General features: G+C 47.6%; 1 protein-coding gene across 3 annotated transcripts in view; it reads left to right on the top strand.

The window, feature by feature from the left end:
• DOCK1 (dedicator of cytokinesis 1) overlaps nucleotides 1–20,871 on the top strand; it is a 552,732-nt gene that overhangs the window by 88,156 nt on the left and 443,705 nt on the right. For 2 of the 3 annotated variants that reach the window (XM_038743481.1, XM_038743483.1), the window contains exons 11-15: nucleotides 2,393–2,465; nucleotides 7,322–7,467; nucleotides 14,883–15,008; nucleotides 19,822–19,946; nucleotides 20,635–20,733. In XM_038743481.1, coding sequence (XP_038599409.1) covers nucleotides 2,393–2,465; nucleotides 7,322–7,467; nucleotides 14,883–15,008; nucleotides 19,822–19,946; nucleotides 20,635–20,733 — 569 coding nt within the window. The remainder of the gene's footprint in view (nucleotides 1–2,392; nucleotides 2,466–7,321; nucleotides 7,468–14,882; nucleotides 15,009–19,821; nucleotides 19,947–20,634; nucleotides 20,734–20,871) is intronic. The other variant, XM_038743482.1, reaches the window with a different exon arrangement.

Here is a 20,871-nt window from a genome sequence, read left to right on the forward strand (position 1 = left end):
ATTTCTATTTATTCTGACGGTTTTGACACCTGTCTACATGTTTTGTCTTGTTGTCTATCTCCCCCTTCTAGACTGTGAGCCCGTTGGTGGGTAGGGACCGTCTTTATTGTTGCCGACTTGTGCTTCCCAAGCGCTTAGTACAGTGCTGTGCACACAGTAAGCGCTCAATAAATACGATTGAATGAATGAATGAATAAAGCCCCATGAATCTGGTGGATGGCTTAGACCAGGTCCAATCCAATTCTGGGGCATCTGTACAGAGAAGCAGTGTGGCAGAGAGCCCGGGCTTTGGAGTCAGAGGTCATGGGTTCAAATCCTGGCTCCGCCAACTGTCAGCTGTGTGACTTTGGGCAAGTCATTTAACTTCTCTGTGCCTCAGTTCCCCCATCTGGAAAATGGAGATTAAGACTGTGAGCCCCCGGTGGGACAACCTGATCACCTTGTAACCTCCCCAGCACTTAGAACAGTGATTTGCACATAGTAAGCGCTTAATAAATGCCATCATTATTGTAGTTTAGCCCTGGGTTGTGGTCCAGACAAGTACTGTGCTTTTTGTTGCTGTTATCAATCAATCAATCAATCAATTATATTTATTGAGCGCTTACCATGTGCAGAGCACTGTACTAAGCTCTTGGGAAGTACAAGTTGGCAACATATAGAGACAGTCCCTACCCAACAGTGGGCTCACAGTCCCACTGTTATGCTACGTATTAAGCACTTACTATGTGCCAGACAGTGTTCTAAGCACTGGGGTAGATACCAGCTAATAAATTTGGCCACAGTCACTGTCCCACATGGAGCTCACAGTCTTCATCATCATCATCATCATCAATCGTATTTATTGAGCACTTACTGTGTGCAGATCACTGTACTAAGCGCTTGGAAAGTACAAGTTGGCAACATATAGAGACAGTCCCTACCCAACAGTGGGCTCACAGTCTAAAAGGGGGAGACAGAGAACAAAACCAAACATACTAACAAAATAAAATAAATAGAATAGATATGTACAAGTAAAATACATAAATAAATAAATAGAGTAACAAATATGCACAAACATATATACATATATACAGGTGCTGTCTTAAGTAGCGTGGCTTGAGAAGCAGCATGGCATAGTGGAAAGAGCCCCGGCTTGGGAGCCAGAGGGCTTGGGTTCTAATCCCGTCTCCTCCACTTGTCTGCTGTGTGACCTTGGGCAAGCCACTTCAGTTCTCTGTGTCTCAGTTACCTTATCTGTAAAATGGAGATTAAGACAGGGACAACCTGATTACCTCGTATCTACCCCAGTGCTTAGAACAGTGCTTGGCACATAGTAAGTGCTTAACAAATACCATTATTATTATTATTATCATCTCCCCCTCTAGACTGAGCTTGTCGTGGGCAGAGAATGGGTCTACCCACTCTGCACACAGTAAGCCCTCAATAAATACCATTGATTGATGGATTGGTTGATTGATTTACAGATTCATTCAATTGTATTTATTGAGCACTTACTGTGTGCAGAGCACTGTAATAAGCGCTTGGGAAGTACAAGTTGGCAACAGTAGAGATGGTCCCTACCCAAGAACGGGCTCACAATCTACCCCATACAGATGAGGTAAATGGTTTTAGCACATGCCTGGGAGACAGAAGGACCTGGGTTCTAATCCCACCTCTGCCGCTGGTTTGCTGCGTGACCTTGGGCACGCCACTTCACTTCTCTGTGCCTCAGTTACCTCATCTGGAAAATGGGGATTAAGGCTGTGAGCACCACGTGGGACATGGGCTGTGTCGAACCCTCTTACCTTGTATCTGCCCCAGAGCTTAGTACAGTGCCCGGCACATAGGAAGCGCCGAACAAATACCGTTTTAAAAGAAAATGCCTTTTAAAAAAAGAAAAGAAGTGACTTGTCCGCAGTCACACAGCGGGGAAACGGCGGAGCTGGGATTAGAACCCAGGTCCCTCTGAGCCCGTGCTTTAACCATTAGGTCATGCTGCTCCCGTGGGAAAGGCTGGGCTCGTTTCCCCGTGAAACAGATGTCCCTGCCCCTCTTTTTTTTTTATAATGGCATTTATTAAGCGCTTACTATGTGCAAAGCACTGTTCTAAGCGCTGGGGAGGTTACAAGGTGATCAGGTTGTCCCACGTGGGGCTCACAGTCTTCATCCCCATTTGACAGATGAGGGAACTGAGGCCCAGAGAAGTTAAGTGACTTGCCCAAAGTCACACAGCTAAGTGGCCGAGGTGGGATTTGAACCCATGTCCTCTGACTCCAAAGTCCGGGCTCTTTCCACTGAGCCACGCTGCTTCCCAACCCTCGGCCAACCCTTCTGTTTTCTGGTAACCGCGAGCAAGCTGGCTGGTGGAAACAACTCCCCCTGATCGACCCCCTTTCTCTCATCTCCATTTCAGTGATGGACGTGACCGATATAATTAACGGCAAAGTGGATGACGAGGACAAGCAGCATTTTATTCCCTTTCAGCCGTAAGTCCAGAGGAGCGTGGGGTCGGGAAAGGACGGAAGGGCCCGTCTTCCTGCCCAGTGGAGAACCGCTACCTCCCAGCTGGCGGGAGGGGCCGGGTTGAGACATCGGTTCCTCCTCGGGTAATTGAGGCGGTGGTCCGGTGGGTTTGACGGGGTGGGCTTGGTCCGCCCCGTTTTCTGCGTTTTCCTGGGATTTTGTGTTATGGAATAGCCCAGTCCCAAGTGGAAGAGATGTTCAGACTGGGCCGGTTAGCTCACTTGGTTAGAGCGTGGTGCTAATAATGCCGAGGTCGCGGGTTCGATCCCCGGACGGACCATCTGATTTTTCTTCTAGACTGTGAGCCCACTGTTGGGCAGGGACCGTCTCTATAGGTTGCCAGCTTGTACTTCCCAAGCGCTTAGTACAGTGCTCTGCACACAGTAAGCGCTTAATAAATACGACTGATTGATTGATTCAGACAGAATCTTAGCATAGCTTGCCCCAGGTTCGGCTTTGTGACCCAGTGGGAGGACTTGTCCTTACTGGGGCACCAAAATCAATAATAAGGATAATGGTGTTATTTACTAATAATAAATAATTGTGGTATTTTTTAAGCTCTTACTGTGTGCCAGGCACTGCTCTAAGCGCTGGGGGGGTGCGGATACGAACAAATCAGGTTGGACACAGTCCCGGTCCCCTGTGGGGCTCACAGTCTCAATCCTCATTTTACAGATGAGGGAACTGAGGTACAGAGAAGTGAAGTGACTTGCCCAAGGTCACACTGCAGACAAGTTAGAGAAGCAGCGTGGCTCCGTGGGAAGAGCCCGGGCTTTGGAGTCAGAGGTCACGGGTTCAAATTCCGACTCCGCCAATTGTCAGCTGTGTGACTTTGGACAAGTCACTTAACTTCTCTGGGCCTCAGTTACCTCATCTGTGAAATGGGGATGAAGACTGTGAGCCCCACGTGGGACAAGCTGATCACCTTGTAACCTCTCCAACGCTTCGTGCTTTGCACATAGTAAGTGCTTAACAAATATTAAAAAAAAAAAGTTGTGGAGTGGGATTAGAACCCACAACCTTCTGGCTCTCAGGCCTGTGCCCTGTTCACAACGCCATGCTGCTTCTTAAATGCGTATTCACGCCAAGCTGTGCTAAGCACCAAGGTAGATGCAAGATCATCAGGTTGGACTCAGTCCTTTTCCTCCATGGGGCTCATGATCTAAGGGGGAGGAAGAACGGGGTTTGAATACCCATTTTGCAGCTGAAGAAACAGAGGCCAAGAGGAGTCAAATGACTTGCTCAAGGTCACACAGCGGACAAGTGGCGAAGCCAGAATAATAATAATAATGGCATTTATTAAGCACTTACTATGTGCAAAGCACTGTTCTAAGCGCTGGGGAGGTGATCAGGCTCACAGTCTTAATCCCCATTTAACAGATGAGGGCACTGAGGCCCAGAGAAGTGAAATAACTTGCCCCAAGTCACACAGCTGACAGTTGGTGGAGCCGGGATTTGAACCTCTGACCTCTGACTTCAAAGCTTGTGCTCTTTCCACGGAGCTACGCTGCTTCTCACGTGGCTCAGTGGAATTGGGATCAGAAGCCAATTTTCCTGGCTCTCAAGTCCTCTAGGTCACGTTGCTTTGCTATGATGCAATGCACTGTCCTAAGCACTAAGCTTTAATTCTATTTATTCTGACGACTTGACACCTGTCCGCATGTTTTGTTTTGTTGTCTGTCTCCCCCTTCTACACTGTGAGCCCGTTGTTGGGTAGGGACCGTCTCTATATGATGATGATGGGATTTGTTAAGCGCTTACGATGTGCAAAGCACTGTTCTATATGTCGCCGACTTGTACTTCCCAAGTGCTTAGTCCAGTGCTCTGCACATAGTAAGCGCTCAATAAATACGATTGAATGAATGAATGAATGAATGATTAGCTTGTATCCACCCCAGAGCTTCAAGCAGTGACTGGCCCATGGTAAGTGCTTAACAAATATCACAATTATTATGGAGAAGCAGCGTGGCTCAGGGGAAAGAGCACGGGCTTTGGAGTCAGAGGTCAGGGTTTCAAAGCCCAGCTCCGCCAGTTGTCAGCTGTATGCCTTTGGGCAAGTCACTTAACTTCTCTGTGCCTCAGTTCCCTCATCTGTCAAATGGGGATTAAGACTGTGAGCCCCCCGTGGGACAACCTGATCACCTTGTAACCTCCCCAGCGCTTAGAACAGTGCTTTGCACGTAGTAAGCACTTAATAAATGCCATTACTATTATTATTATTATCATTATTATTATTCCATGCTCTGGAGAAGGCAGAGGCCGGCAGGGATTCTCTCTCTCTCTCTCTCTCTCTTTCTCTCTCTCTCTCTCTCTCTCTCTCTCTCTCTCTCTCTCTCTCTCTCTCTCTCTCTTTTTCTCTCTTTCTGTGTGTGTGTGTGTCTCAGAGGAGTGTTCATCATCATCATCAATCGTATTTATTGAGCGCTTACTGTGTGCAGAGCACTGTACTAAGCGCTTGGGAAGTACAAGTTGGCAACATATAGAGACAGTCCCTACCCAATAGTTTGCTCACAGTCTTCTGTCTTATCCTGAGCTTCGGGGACGGAAGGGGGTCATGTAGAGCCTGGCGGGCTTCCAGGCCCAGCCCTCAATGCTCTGGAGGATTTTGGGTTCCAATCCTGACTCTGCCACCTGCCTGCTGTGCCCTTGGGCATGTCACTTGACTTCTCTGGGCCTCAGGTTTCTCATCTGTAAAATGGGCATTCAGTGCCTGTTTATTCACTGAATCATATTTATTGAGCGCTTACTGTGTGCAGAGCACTGTACTAAGCGCTTGGGAAGTACAACCAATCAATCAATCATATTTATTGAGTGCTTACTATATGCAGAGCACTGTACTAAGCGCTTGGGAAGTCCAAGTTGGCAACATATAGAGACAGTCCCTACCCAACAGTGGGCTCACAGTCTAAAAGGGGGAGACAGAAAACAAAACCAAACATACTAACAAAATAAAATAAATAGAATAGATATGTACAAGTAAAATAAATAAATAAATAGAGTAATAAATATGTACAAACATATATACATATATACAAGTACAAGTTGGCAGCGTTATAGAGACGGTCCCTACCCAACAACGGGCGCACAGTCTATTCTCTCTTCCCATTGGACAGTGAGCAAAAGTGGGACAGGGATTAGGTCCAACCCCATGATCTTGTGTCTTCTAAAGTTTTTACCACATAGTAAGCGCTTAGCAAATACTCCAGTTATCATTATTGTCATTATTGGAAAAGCAGCGTGGCTTAGTGGAAAGAGCACAGGCTTGGGAGACATGAGTCCTAATCCTGGATCCGCCACTTGTCTGTTGTGTGACTTTGGACAAGTCACTTCACTTCTCTGTGCCTCAGTTACCTCACCTGTAAAATGGGGATTGACTGTGAGCCCCACGTGGGACAACCTGATTACCTTGTGTCTACCCCAGCGCTTAGAACAGTGCTCGGCACATAGTAAGCGCTTAACAAATACCATCACCATTATTATTATTATTTGTACTTTATTGAGTCACCGTGGGAAACTTGGGAAACTGGATTACAGGGAGAATTTGGACTGTTAGGGCCCTTCTGATCGGAGTTTTTGTGCTGGAAGGGTAAAGAGGGCTTTAATGGCGGTGATCCCGAGGCCTACGCGAAGGAGTGCAACCTTTAGCCTGAGCGCAACCTTCAGCCGAACAGCCTGAGAAGGGCTATTTGGAGGAATTGCAAACCTTGGAAAGCATTCCCCTCGAAACTTTTCCCGATAAATAAAGGCAAGTTTGTCTGGAATGATTTAGAGGTGGTTCTGCCTGGAGGCAGGGACTACTCCAAGTGATGTGCCAAGGACTGATTTTTCAAACCAAACCAAGGGTCGAGGTGACCCTTGAGGTATCTCCCCTTGAGCCGTAGTGTCATATTGTCATTGTCATATTATCACTGGAGAATTCACTGGCCTTTTGGGGACTTATTCGCTGGGCCGTGGCGGGTTTCCCGGTTGAGACGTCTCCTCTCGAGCCACGGTGGGTTTCCCCGCTGAGGCATCTCCCTTCGAGCGGTGGCGGGCTTCCCGACGGTGGTGTCTCCCCTCAAGTTGTGGCGGGTGTCCCCGCTGAGGCATCCCCCCTTGAACCGTGGCGAGTTTCCCGGCTCGGGGTTCTCCCCTTGAGCCGTGATGGGCTTCCCGGGTGAGGCGTCTCCTCTCCAGCCCCTGTGGATTTCCTGGCTCAGACATTTCCCCTCGAGCTGTAGTGGGATTTCTGGCTGAAGCGCCTCCATTGGAGCCGTGGTGGGTTTTCCTGCTGAGGTGTTTCCCCTCCAGCTGTGACGGATTTCCCGGCTGAGGTAGCTCCCCTTGAGCCGTGGCTGGTTTCCCCACTGAGCCTCAGTAGGTTTCCTTCCTCGGGCCCTAAGGAACCCAGGGAGGCCCCGGCCGGATTTTCCCAGCCGAGCCATCGGACCTCGTTCTGCGACGGGCCTCCTACGATGCCGGAAGGGCAGAGGGCATCCTTCCAGTTCCCAAGAGAATGTGGGCTGTCGTCCGGCCTCCGTGGCCACGGGGAAGAGGGACTCAATCAATCAATCAATCAATCGTATTTATTGAGCGCTTACTGTGTGCAGAGCACTGTACTAAGCTCTTGGGAAGTACAAGTTGGCAACAGTTGACTTCCGTGGAGCGGTTCTGCCGTTTCCCCATCAGTGACCCTCTTGCGTGTCTCTCCCGTGACCTCTCCTCCCCTCCTGTCTCGTCCCCACTAACAACTGCCCCTCCGCCCCCGACTCTCCGACCCGCTCTCCCGGGTCCCCCTCCCCGTGTTTCCGTGCCGTGGGTCGTCCCGTGCCTCCCCCAGGCTGGCATTGGTGCAGGCCGTCGGACCCAAGCAGCTGCACAACCTGTCGCCCCGTTTCTCACCCAGGGTGGCCGGGGAGAGCGACTTCCTGCAGACGGTCATCAACAAAGTCATCGCCGCCAAGGAAGTCAACCACAAGGGCCAGGGTGAGTGCAACGTCGGGAATGCTGGGACTAAACCGAGTAGACGACGGACTTCCTTAACGGTGGCCTGATTTCAGCACTTCTTAATAATAATAATAATAATAATAATAATGGTATTTGTTAATAATAATAATTTTGGTATTTGTTAAGCGCTTACTATATGCAAAGCACTGTTCTAAGCCCTGGGGAGACCACAAGTTGATCAGGTTGTCCCCCGGGGGGCTCCCAGTCTTCATCCCCATTTTACAGATGGGGGAAGTGAAGTGACTTGCCCAGAGTCACCCAGCTGACAATTGGCAGAGCTGGGATTTGAACCCATGACCTCCGACTCCAAAGCCCGGGCTCTTTCCACTGAGCCACGCTGCTTACTACGTGCCAAGCACTGTTCTCCCCCTTTTAGACTGTGAGCCCACTGTTGGGTAGGGACTGTCTCTATATGTTGCCAACTTGTACTTCCCAAGCGCTTAGTACAGTGCTCTGCACACAGTAAGCGCTCAGTAAATATGATTGATTGATTGATTCTAAAAGCGCTAGAGGGGATACAAGGTGATCAGGTTGTCCCACATGGGGCTCACAGTCTTAATCCCCTCCCCACAGCACTTGTGTATTTTTGTACATATTTATTACTCTATTTATTTGATTAATGATGTATATATAGCTAAATTTCATTCATTCAATCGTATTGAGTGCTTACTGTGTGCAGAACACTGTACTAAGGGCTTGGGAAGTACAAGTTCTCATTAAAATATATAAAGAGAAGTAGCGTGGCTCAGTGGAAAGAATCAGAGGTCAGGTCAGAGGTCAAGGGTTCAAATCCCGGTTCCACCAATTGTCAGCTGTGTGGCTTTGGGCAAGTCACTTCACTTCTCTGCATCTCTGTTACCTCATCTGTAAAATGGGGATTAAGACTGTGAGCCCCCTGTGGGACAACCTGATCACTTTGTAACATCCCCAGCAGTTGGAACAGTGCTTTGCACATAGTAAGCACTTAATAAATGCCACCATTATTATTATTATTATTATTATTATTATTATAATTATATTTATCTATTCTGATGGTATTGATGCCTGTCTACTTGTTTTGTTTTGTTGTCTGTCTTGCCCCTTCTAGACTGTGAGCCCGTTGTTGGGTAGGGACTGTCTCTCTCTTCTTAGAGAAGCAGCGTTACTTAGTGGGAAGAGCCCGGGCTTGGGAGTCAGAGGATGTGGGTTCTAATCCGCCACTGTCTGCTGTGTGACCTTGGGCAAGCCACTTCACTTCGCTGTACTTCAGTTCCTTCATCTGTAAAATGGGGATGAAGACTGTGAGCCCCCCGTGGGACATCCTGATCACCTTGTAACCTCCCCAGTGCTTAGAACAGTGCTTTGCACATAGTAAGCACTTAACACATGCCACCATTATTATTATTATTATTATTATTATTATATTTATCTATTCTGATGGTATTGACGCCTGTCTACTTGTTTTGTTTTGTTGTCTGTCTCACCCCTTCTAGACTGTGAGCCCGTTGTTAGGTAGGGACTGTCTCTTGTTTCTTAGAGAAGCAGCATTACTTAGTGGGAAGAGCCCGGGCTTGGGAGTCAGAGGACGTGGGTTCTAATCCTGGCTCTGCCACTTGTCTGCTGTGTGACCTTGGGCAAGCCACTTCACTTCTCTGTGCTTCAGTTACCTCATCTGTAAAATGGGGATTAAGACTGTGAGCCCCACGTGGGACAACCTGATTACCTTGTATCTTCCCAGCGCTTAGAACAGTGCTTGGCACATAGTAAGCACTTAACAAATACCGTTATTATTATTACTACTAATAATAATCATAATGGTTGTGACATTTGTTAAGTGCTTGCTTGGTGCTGGGTGCTGGGGTAGACAAGATAATCAGGTCAGACACAGCCTCGTACCTGGGCTCACTATTATCGAGAGAGAACCCCCATTTTGCAGATGTGCAAACTGAGGCCCAGATAAGTGAATAATAATAATAATAATGATAATAATGGCATTTATTAAGCACTTACTATGTACAAAGCACTGTTCTAAGCGCTGGGGAGGTTGCAAGGTGATCAGGTTGTCCCATGTGGGGCTCACAGTCTTCATCCCCATTTTACAGATGAGGGAACTGAGGCCCAGAGAAGGGAAGTGACTTGCCCAAAGTCACACAGCTGGCAATTGGCGGAGCCGGGATTTGAACCCATGACCTCTGACTCCAAAGCCCGGGCTCTTCCCACTGAGCCATGCCGCCTGTTCACTAAGTGAAGTGACTTAGTGTACTGCAGGCAAGTGGCAGAGGCAGGATTAGAACCCTTGTCCTTTTCCCTAGGCCGCACCACTGTTGGCTTCTTGTGTGCCAAGCACTGGGGTAAATAGAAGAAAAACAGATCAGACACAGAAAGGCCAGTGTGTAACCCACGGTCCTAGCCTTTCTGTGCACACACCCACCCCCCACACACCCGCTTTTGTTGTGCTGTTGTGTGTGCAGCACAGACCTTCCTTTGTTGTGCTGCCGTGTTTGCAGCACCTGATGCCGTTTACTCTTTGGCCCCTAATGCAACCCCAGAGGACAATGTGTACAGCCGTCACTACTTACATAACTCCTAATGACTAAGGGAAAAGAGCATGGGCCTGGCAGTTAGAGGACCTGGGTTCTAATCCTGCTTCGCCACTTGTCTGCAGAATGATATGGGCAAGTGACTACTTCTGGGTGCCTCAGTTCCCACATCTGTAAAAGAGGGATTAAGACTGTGAACCCCCTGTGGGATATGGAACGTGTCCAACCTGATCATCTTTCTTCTACCCCAGCGCTTAGTACAGTGCCTGGCACAGAATAAGTTCTCAACAAATACCATTTTTTTTTTAAGTGTCAGGAAGACTAGAAATAATATAAGATGTGAGGGGAAACATTTGAGGTTCCTTTGTGGCCACAGGCCACATTCCATCCACATTCTTAGCTTCAGGATCCTGGCTCTTTTCCTGCACAGTGAAATGGCACAGAGATTCTAGGGATTCCACAAGGCCCCCTGACCTGACCTGCTGGATCAGATGAAGGGGGAGAATTGGCTGGTCTCTCCCTGATGTGTCCAGAGATTCCCTCGCCATCTCTGCCCCTCTCTCTCCCCCTCTTTTTGTCCCTTTCCCCCTCTCTCCCTCCCCCTTCTCTCTCTCTCCCCTTCTCCACCTCTCCCTTTCCCCTCCACCCTTCATTCATTCATTCAATAGTATTTATTAAGCACTTGGGAAGCACAATTGAGCAAAAGAGACAATCCCTGCCTACAATGGGCACTCCCCCCACCTTGCCTAAGATTGTGAGCCCCACGTGGCACAGTGACTATGTCCAACCTGAGTATCTTGTATCTACCCCAGCGCTTAGAACAGTGCCTGGCATATAGTAAGTGCTTAACAAATACCATAAAAGTAAAAATAAGTAAATAAAATACCTTTCACCTTGTCTCTTCTTTCTCTTCTCTTGGTTCTTCCCTTCTCTCTCTCTCTCTCTCTCTCTCTCTCTCTCTCTCTCTCTCTCTCTCTCTCTCTCTCTCTCCCTCTCTCCCCCCTTTCTTTCTTTCTTTCTTTCTTTCTTTCTTCTTTCTTCTTTCTCCTTCCTTCCTTCCTTCCTTCCTTCCTTCCTTCCTTCCTTCCTTCCTTCCTTCCTTCCTTCCTTCCTTCCTTCCTTCTTTCTTTCTTTTTCTTTCTTTCTTTCTTTCTTTCTTTCTTTCTTTCTTTCTTTCTTTCTTTCTTTCTTTCTTTCTTTCTTTCTTTCTTTCTTTCTTTCTTTCTTTCTTTCTTTCTTTCTTTCTTTCTTTCTTTCTTTCTTCCTTCCTTCCTTCCTTCCTTCCTTCCTTCCTTCCTTCCTTCCTTCCTTCCTTCCTTCCTTCCTTCCTTCCTTCCTTCCTTCCTTCCTTCCTTCCTTCCTTCCTTCCTTCCTTCCTTTCTTTCTTTCTCTCGCCTAAGATTTTGAGCACTATGTGGAGCAGGGACTGTGTCCAACCTGAACATCTTGTATCTGCCCCAGGAGTGCATGGCACATAGTAAGCGCTTAACAAATACCATAAAAATAAAAATAAATAAAATACCTTTCACCTTGTCTCCCCTCCTCTGTCTTCTCTCTTGGTTTTCCCTCCCTATCTTCCATCCCTGTGCCCACCTCTTTCTCTTCCCCTACCCAGAGTCACGGTTGCATCCCCCGATCCTGTAGGTTGCACTGGGCCGTGTGTTCGCTGCGACAGTAATGTCTCGATGTTGCTAGTTGCAGGGCTGTTGGCAGACAGGGCCCTGGCCCTGGAGGATGGCTGTTTGTCGGGGATTATGAGTTACAGAGTTCCCACTAGCATTTCTTTTAGACTGTGAGCCCACTGTTGGGTAGGGACTGTCTCTATATGTTGCCAACTTGTACTTCCCAAGCGCTTAGTACAGTGCTCTGCACACAGTAAGTGCTCAATAAATACGATTGATTGATTGATTTCTGTCCGTTCTGCCCCCACAGCTGCTCCCTGGCATGCTCTCCCTATCTGTCTGGCCTCCATGCCTGCCCTGCCCTGAGGGTCTCCATGCCTGCCTTTGCCCTGGGGTCCTGTGCTAATCCAGTGCTTAGAACAGTGCTTTGCACATAGTAAGCGCTTAATAAATGCCATTATTATTATTATTAATCCCCCACCCCCCTTCCTTTTTTAATGGTATTTGTTGTACGCCAGTCAGTCATAGTAAATGAGCTCTTACTGTGTGCAAAGCAATGTACTAAGTGCTTGGGAGAGTATAGTTATAATAATATAACAGACACATTCCCTGCCCACAATGAGCTTATAGAGCTTACTATAATAATAATAATAATAATAATAATAATAATAATAATAATGGTATTTGGTAAGTGTTTAGTATGTGCCAAACACTGTTCTAAGTGAGGGGGTAGATACAAGGTAATCAGGTTGTCCCACTTTCATCCATTCATTCATTCAATCGTATTTATTGAGCACTTACTGTGTGCAGAGCACTGTACTAAGCACTTGGGAAGTCCAAGTTGGCAACATATAGAGACGGTCCCTACCCAACAGTGGGCTCACAGTCTAAAAGGGGGAGACAGAGAACAAAACCAAACATACTAACAAAATAAAATAAATAGAATAGATATGTACAAGTAAAATAAATAAATAAATAAATAGAGTAAAAAATATGTACAAACATATATACATATATACAGGTGCTGTGGGGAAGGGAAGGAGGTAAGATGGGGGGATGGAGAGGGGGGACGAGGGGGAGAGGAAGGAAGGGGCTCAGTCTGGGAAGGCCTCCTGGAGGAGGTGAGCTCTCAGTAGGGCTTTGAAGGGAGGAAGAGAGCTAGCTTGGCGGATGTGCGGAGGGAGGGACTTGGGGCTCACAGTCTTAATCCCCATTTTACAGACAAGGTAACTGAGGCACAGAGAAGTTAAGTGACTTGCCCAAGGTCACACAGCAAACAAGTGGCAGAGCCGGGATTAGATTCCACATCCTCTGACTCCCAAGACTGTGCCCTTTCCACCAAACCACGCTGCTTCTCTATGCCAGGCACACTGAACTAAGTGCTGGGATAGTAAAAATAATCATGTTGGACACATTCTCTGTCCTGCTTGGGGCTCACAGTCATAATACCCACTTTACAGAGGAGGGAACTGTGGTACAGAGATAATAATAATAATAATAATAATAATAATAATAATAATGGTATTTGTTAAGTGCTTACTATATGCAAGGCACTGTACTAAACACTGGGGTGAATACCAGCTGGGGAGATTACAAGGTCTAAGCGCTGGGGAAGTTACAAGGTGATCAGGTTGTCCCACAGGGGGCTCACAGTTTTAATCCCCATTTTACAGATGAGGTAACTGAGGCGCAGAGAATAATAATAATAATAACGATGGCATTTATTAAGCTATTACTATGTGCCAAGCACTGTACCAAGCACTGGGGAGGTTACAAGGTGATCAGGTTGTCCCATGGGGGGGGCTCACAGTCTTAATCCCCATTTTACAGATGAGGTAACTGAGGCGCAGAGAATAATAATAATAATAATAATAATAATAGCATTTATTAAGCTATTACTATATGCCAAGCACTGTACTAAGCACTGGGGAGGTTACAAGGTGATCGGGTTGTCCCATGGGGGGGCTCACAGTCTTAATCCCCATTTTACAGATGAGGTAACTGAGGCCCAGAGAAGTGAAGTGACTTGCCCAAAGTCACACAGCTGACAATGGGTGGAGCCGGGATATGAACCCAGACCTCCGACTCCAAAGCCTGAGCTCTTTCCACTGCTCCACGCTGCTTCTCTTATGATAATAATAATTATTATTATATAATAATAATAATGGTATTTGCTAAGTGCTTACTATGTGCAAAGCACTGTTCTAAGCACTGGGGAGGTTACAAGGTGATCAGGTGGTCCCATGGGGGGCTCACAGTTTTAATCCCCATTTTACAGATGAGGTAACTGAGGCGCAGAGAATAATAATAATAATAACGATAGCATTTATTAAGCTATTACTATGTGCCAAGCACTGTACCTAGCACTGGGGAGGTTACAAGGTGATCAGGTTGTCCCATGGGGGGGCTCACAGTCTTAATCCCCATTTTACAGATGAGGTAACTGAGGCCCAGAGAAATGAAGTGACTTGCCCGAAGTCACACAGCTGACAATGGGTGGAGCCGGGATATGAACCCAGACCTCTGACTCCAAAGCCTGAGCTCTTTCCACGGCGCCACGCTGCTTCTCTTATGATAATAGTAATTATATAATAATAATAATGGTATTTGTTAGGTGCTTACTATGTGCAAAGCACTGTTCTGAGCACTGGGGAGGTTACAAGGTGATCAGATGGTCCCATGGGGGCTCACAGTTTTAATCCCCATTTTACAGATGAGGTAACTGAGGCACAGAGACTAATAATAATAATAATGATAGCATTTATTCAGCGCTTACTATGTGCAAACCACTGTTCTAAGCGCTGGGGAGGTTACAAGGTGATCAGGTTGTCCCACGGGGGGCTCACAGTCTTAATCCCCATTTTACAGGTGAGGTAACTGAGGCACAGAGAATAATAATAATGATAGCATTTATTCAGCACTTACTATGTGCAGAGCACTGTTCTAAGCGCTGGGGAGGTTACAAGGTGATCAGGTTGTCCCACAGGGGCCTCACAGTCTTAATCCCCATTTTACAGATGAGGTAACTGAGATGCAGAGAAGTGAAGTGACTTGCCCAAAGTCACACAGCTGACAATGGGTGAAGCCAGGATTTGAACCCATGACCTCTGACTCCAAAGTCCGGGCTGTTTCCACCGAGCCACGCCGCTTCTCTCGCGTTGACCCAGGGCACCCGAGGGGCGGTCGGCAGGCCCAGGCAGGGGTCGTGGGGGGGACAACCGCCGTCCGGGCCTAAGCCGCCTGTCCCCTCCAGGTCTGTGGGTCACCCTGAAGCTCGTCCCCGGTGACATCCACCAGATCCGCAAGGATTTCCCTCACCTGGTGGACCGCACCACGGCCGTGACGCGCAAGATGGGCTTTCCGGAGATCATCATGCCCGGTGAGTCTCCGCGGATCCGGTGAGTCTCCGCCATCGGGACGTGGTGGGCTGGACTGCTTGGGCCGCTTCCCCCAGTGAGCGAAGCGCTCCATCATCATCATCATCATCATCATCATCAATCGTATTTATTGAGCGCTTACTGTGTGCAGAGCACCTTTTAGACTGTGAGCCCACTGTTGGGTAGGGACTGTCTCTATATGTTGCCAATTTGTACTTCCCAAGCGCTTAGTACAGTGCTCTGCACATAGTAAGCGCTCAATAAATACGATTGATGATGATGATGATGATGTACTAAGCACTTGGGAAGTACAAGTTGGCAACACATAGAGACGGTCCCTACCCAACAGTGGGCTCACAAGCTAAAAGGGGGAGACTGAGAACAAAACCAAACATACTAACAAAATAAAATAAATAGAATAGATATGTACAAGTAAAATAAATAAATAAATAGAGTAATAAATATGTACGAGCATATATGCATATATATACATATATACTAGTATATATTATTTTGTATATATATATAATAATATATATATTATATATTCTGTTAGTATGTTTGGTTTTGTTCTCTGTCTCCCCCTTTTAGACTGTGAGCCCACTGCTGGGTAGGGACTTTATATGTTGCCAATTTGTACTTCCCAAGCGCTTAGTACAGTGCTCTGCACATAGTAAGCGCTCAATAAATACGATTGATGATGATGACGATGATGATGATGATATATACTGCTCCATCAGCAGTGCACTTTGGCCGTCCACTGCGTGCCCAGCGCTGTGCTCGGGGCTTGGGCGAATAAGGTCAGTAGATGTAATCCCTGCCCTCTGAGGACTTCCTGCCTATTCATTCATTCAATCGTATTCATTAAGTGCTTACTGTGTGCAAAGCACTGTACTAAGCGTTCGGGAAGTACAAGTTAGCGACATATAGAGACAGTCCCTACCCAACAACGGGCTCCCAGTCGAGAAGGGAGAGACAGACAACAAAACAAAACATGTGGACAGGTGTCGAGTCGTCAGAATAAATAGAATTAAAGCTAAGTGCACATCATTAATGAAGGGTAGGGGCCGTCTCTATATGTTGCCAACTTGTACTTCCCAAGCGCTTAGTACGGTGCTCTGCACACAGTAAGCGCTCAATAAATACGATTGAATGAAAATAAATAGAATAGTAAATATGTACAAGTAAAGTAAATAGAGTAATAAATCTCTACAAACATGTATACAGGTGCTGTGGGGAGGGGAAGGAGTGTGTGCACTAAGCACTTTGGAAAATTACAGTAGAAGCAGTAATAATAATAATAATTATAATAATAATGGCATTTGTTAAGCACTTACTATTGTTCTAAGTGCTGGGGTAGTTACAAGGTAATCAGGTTGTCTCACGTGTGTGTAATAATCAATCAGTCAATCAATCGTATTTATTGAGCGCTTACTGTGTGTGGAGCACTGTACTAAGTGCTTGGGAAGTGCAAATTGGCAACATATAGAGACGGTCCCTACCCAACAGTGGGCTCACAGTCTAGAAGACAGAAAACGGGGAACTGAGGCACAGAGAAGTTAAGTGACTTGCCGACAAGTGGCGGAGCCGGGATTAGAACCCACGACCTCTGACTCCCAAGCCCAGGCTCTTTCCACTGAGACAGACACCATTCCTGACTTTGAGGAGCTGACAGTCTTCTGTGTGGAGAGAGCAGTGTACTGAGTGCTTGGGAGACTGCTGTGGAATTAGTAGACAGGATCCCTACCCTGGAGGAGCTTATTGTGTGCAGAGCAGTGTATTTAGTGCTTGGGAGAGGACAGTAGAGTTAGAAGACATAATCTGTGCCCTCAAGGAGTTTACAGCTTATTGTGTGCAGAGTACTGTACTGAGTGTTTGGGAGAGGACAATTGAGTTAGTAGACATTCACTCATTCAGTTGTATTTATTGAGCGCTTACTTTCACCTGATCGCCTTGTAACCTCCCCAGCGCTTAGAACAGTGCTTTGCACATAGTAAGCACTTAATAAATGCCATCATTATTATTATTATTATTATTCATTCATCCAGTCATATTTATTGAGCGCTTACTATGTTCAGAGGGCTGGGATGTAGGAGAGAAGGGAGATGAGTTAGGAGGGGGCAAGGTGATGGAGAGCTTTGAAGCCAACAGTGAGGAATTTTTGTTCAGGTACGGAGGTTGATAGGCAACCGCTACAGTTTGTTGCCGAATTGGACTTTCCAAGCGCTTAGTACAGTGCTCTGCGCACAGTAAGTGCTCAATAAATATGATTGAATGAACGAATCTATGGAGATTTTTGAGCAAAGGGGTCAACGTTTCTGTAGAAAGAGAATGCAGGCAGCAGAGTGAAGTATGGACTGAAGTGGGGAGAGGCAGGAGCTTGGGAGGTCAGAAAGGAGGCTGAATCCAGTCGGGATAGGATGAGTGATTGTACTAATGTGGTAGAGCACTGTACTAAGCACTTGAAAAGTACAGTACAGCAAAAAAGAGAGACAATCCCTGTCCACAACAGGCATGATTCCTGCCCTGGAGGATTCATTCATTCATTTGTATTGATGGAGTGCTTACTATATGCAGAGCACTGTACTAAGCGCTTGGGAAGTACAAATCAGCAACCTATAGAGACGGTCCCTACCCAACAACAGGCGGATCTTACAGTCTTCTGTGCTACTCATCATCATCATCAATCGTATTTATTGAGCGCTTACTGTGTGCATAGCACTGTACTAAGCGCTTGGGAAGTACAAGTTGGCAACATATAGAGACAGTCCCTACCCAACAGTGGGCTCACAGTCTAAAAGGGGGAGACAGAGAACAAAACCAAACATACTAACAAAATAAAATAAATAGAATAGATATGTACAAGTAAAATAAATAAATAAATAAATAAATAAATAGAGTAATAAATATGTATAAACATATACATATATACAGGTGCTGTGGGGAAGGGAAGGAGGTAAGGCAGGGGGGATGGAGAGGGGGACGAGGGGGAGAGGAAGGAAGGGGCTCAGTCTGGGAAGGCCTCCTGGAGGAGGTGAGCTCTCAGTAGGGCCTTGAAGGGAGGAAGAGAGCGAGCTTGGCGGATGGGCAGAGGGAGGGCATTCTGGGCCCGGGTGAGGACGTGGGCCGGGGGTCAACGGCGGGACGGGCGAGAACGAGGTACGGTGAGGAGATTAGCGGCGGAGGATCGGAGGGTGCGGGCTGGGCTGGAGAAGGACAGAAGGGAGATGAGGTAGGAGGGGGCGAGGGGATGGACAGCCTTGAAGCCCAGGGTGAGGAGTTTCTGCCTGATGCGCAGATTGATTGGTAGCCACTGGAGATTTTTGAGGAGGGGAGTAACGTGCCCAGAGCGTTTCTGGACAAAGATAATTCGGGCAGCAGCATGAAGTATGGATTGAAGTGGGGAGAGACGAGGATGGGAGATCAGAGAGAAGGCTGATGCAGTAGTCCAGACGGGATAGGATGAGAGCTTGAATGAGCAGGGTAGTGGTATGGATGGAGAGGAAAGGGCAGGTCTTGGCAATGTGGGCGGATCTGGGCAATGTGAGCAGAGCACTGTACTAAGCACTTGGAGACTACAGTAGAATAGGTAGACTCAGTTGCCTTGTGCAGAGCACTTAAGAGGATACAGTAGCATTATTAGATGGGATTCTTGCCTTCAAGGATCCTACAGTGGGCACAGCACTAAATTAAGTGCTTGGGAGAGTACAACAGAATTAGTAGATAGAATCCCTGCCCTTGAGGAACTTACTGTTTAGTGGAACAGGAAAAGGATGAATTTCCTGGCATTACCTGTGTTTCTCATCAGCATTTTTCATCCATTCCTCCTGGATTTTTGCGTTCATGGCTTTTCTGCTTCCTGTACTGGCGTTCAGTTGATCAATCAGTCAATCATGGCCATTAGCAAGGGCTGACGGAGTTCATTCATTCATTCAATCATATTTATTGAGCACTTACTGTGTGCAGAGCACTGTACTAAGTGCTTGGGAAGTACAAGTTGGTAACACATAGAGACGATCCCTACCCAACAACGGGCTCACAGTCTAGAAGAGGGAGACAGACAACGAAACAAAACATGTAGACTGAGTGCTAGACATTATACTAAAGTCTTGGGAAGGGATAGCAGTGGCAAGACACATGTTCTCTGACTTCAAGAGACTTCCACTCCGATTAGTGAATTAGCATCTATGAAAGTGTCTGTAATTTTATTTAATTGCGTTGATGTCTGTCTCCCCCGCTCTAGACTCTAAGCTCGTTGTGGGCAGGGAATGTCACTGTTTATGCCGTGAAGCAGCATGGCTTAGTGGCTAGAGCCCGGGCCTAGGATTCAGAAGGTCATGGGTTCTAATCCCGCCTTCACCACTTGTCTGTTGTGTGACCCTGGGCAAATCACTTCACTTCTCAATGCCTCCGTTCTCTCATCTGTAAAGTGGGGATTGAGACTGTGAGCCCGACATGGGGCAGGGACTGTGTCCAACCCTGGGGCTCACAGGGAGCAAGAAAAGGTATTGAATCCCCATTTTACAGATGATGAAACCGAGGCCCAGGGAAGTGAAGTGACTTGCCCAAGGTCACACAGCCAGCAATTGGCAGAGCCCGGTATCAGAACCCAGGTCTCTTGATTCCCTGGCTTAGTGTCTTTCCACTAGGCCGCTCTGTACCCCTCATCTCCGAGGACCCCCTCTCTCACCTTCCTCTCCTTGCCCTGGAAAACGATCCTATGGACGGCAAAGGAAACCCCAGAAGGTGGCATTCTATTTTCCCCGCTGGACCACAGCTCGCCGTAGCGACCGCAGGTTTTCTGTCGGCCCCCAGGTGACGTCCGCAATGACATCTACGTGACCCTGGTCCAGGGGGACTTCGACAAGGGCAGCAAGACGACCGCCAAGAACGTCGAAGTGACTGTGTCCGTCTTCGATGAGGATGGAAAGAGGCTGGAGGTATCTGTGTCTGAGGAGCTGGACCTGAGGGGGTCGGGATCGTGTCCGGAGCTCGGGATGGGCTGGGCCGCCCTCCGGGAGTGCTTCTCTCTCCCAGGGATGGCCTTCCTGAAACTGTGCCTGGAGGAATAATAATAATAATGATGGCATTTGTTAAGTGCCTACTGTGTGCAAAGCACTGTTCTAAGCACTGGGGGGGATACAAGATGATCAGGTTGTGTCACGTGGGGCTCCCAGTCTTAATCTCCATTTTATAGATGAGGTAACTGAGGCTCAGAGACATAAAGTGACTTGCCCAAGGTCACACAGCAGACGTGGCGGAGCTGGGATTCGAACCCATGACCTCTGACTCCAAAGCCCGGGCTCTTTCCACTAAGGCAAGCTGCTTCTCTATGAGGAGGACTTGTGAGGTCACACTCCTGTGGGTTGGGTAACCTGTGACCCGTCTCCCTCCTTCCCCATATACCTGTCCCCTCGGCCCTTAAAAGAATGCTTTCTGTGGAGGGATAAGAAAGATGATTCCCCTGTCAAGTCGAGGAGGAGCGGTTTCTGTCCTCTGGAAGTGTAATCGCTATGTGCCGGGTTTGTTCTAGGAAAAGAGCGTGTTTTTTCCTCACTGGCTCTGGAGGGAAGAGTCAAACCGACCAGGAGCCCAGGCCCTGCTGTGAAGCTCTTCTTTCTTTTCCAGAACGTGATTTTTCCCGGGGCCGGTGACGAAGCCATGTCGGAATATAAGTCCGTCATCTACTACCAAGTGAAACAACCGCGCTGGTTTGAAACAGTCAAGGTACGGTCGGCCTTTACCGCCGGGCCGGTTTGGCTGCATGATTTGACCGTCGACCTGGTGAAGTGGTGGCGGTCGGGGCGCGGGGGCTCCCGTCGGGCCCCCCGGCCTCTCCGCGGCAGCAGGTGGAGCATGGGAGGG

The sequence above is a fragment of the Tachyglossus aculeatus genome, chromosome 3 (genome assembly GCF_015852505.1).
Source record: "Tachyglossus aculeatus isolate mTacAcu1 chromosome 3, mTacAcu1.pri, whole genome shotgun sequence".
NCBI classification, from domain to species: domain Eukaryota; kingdom Metazoa; phylum Chordata; class Mammalia; order Monotremata; family Tachyglossidae; genus Tachyglossus; species Tachyglossus aculeatus.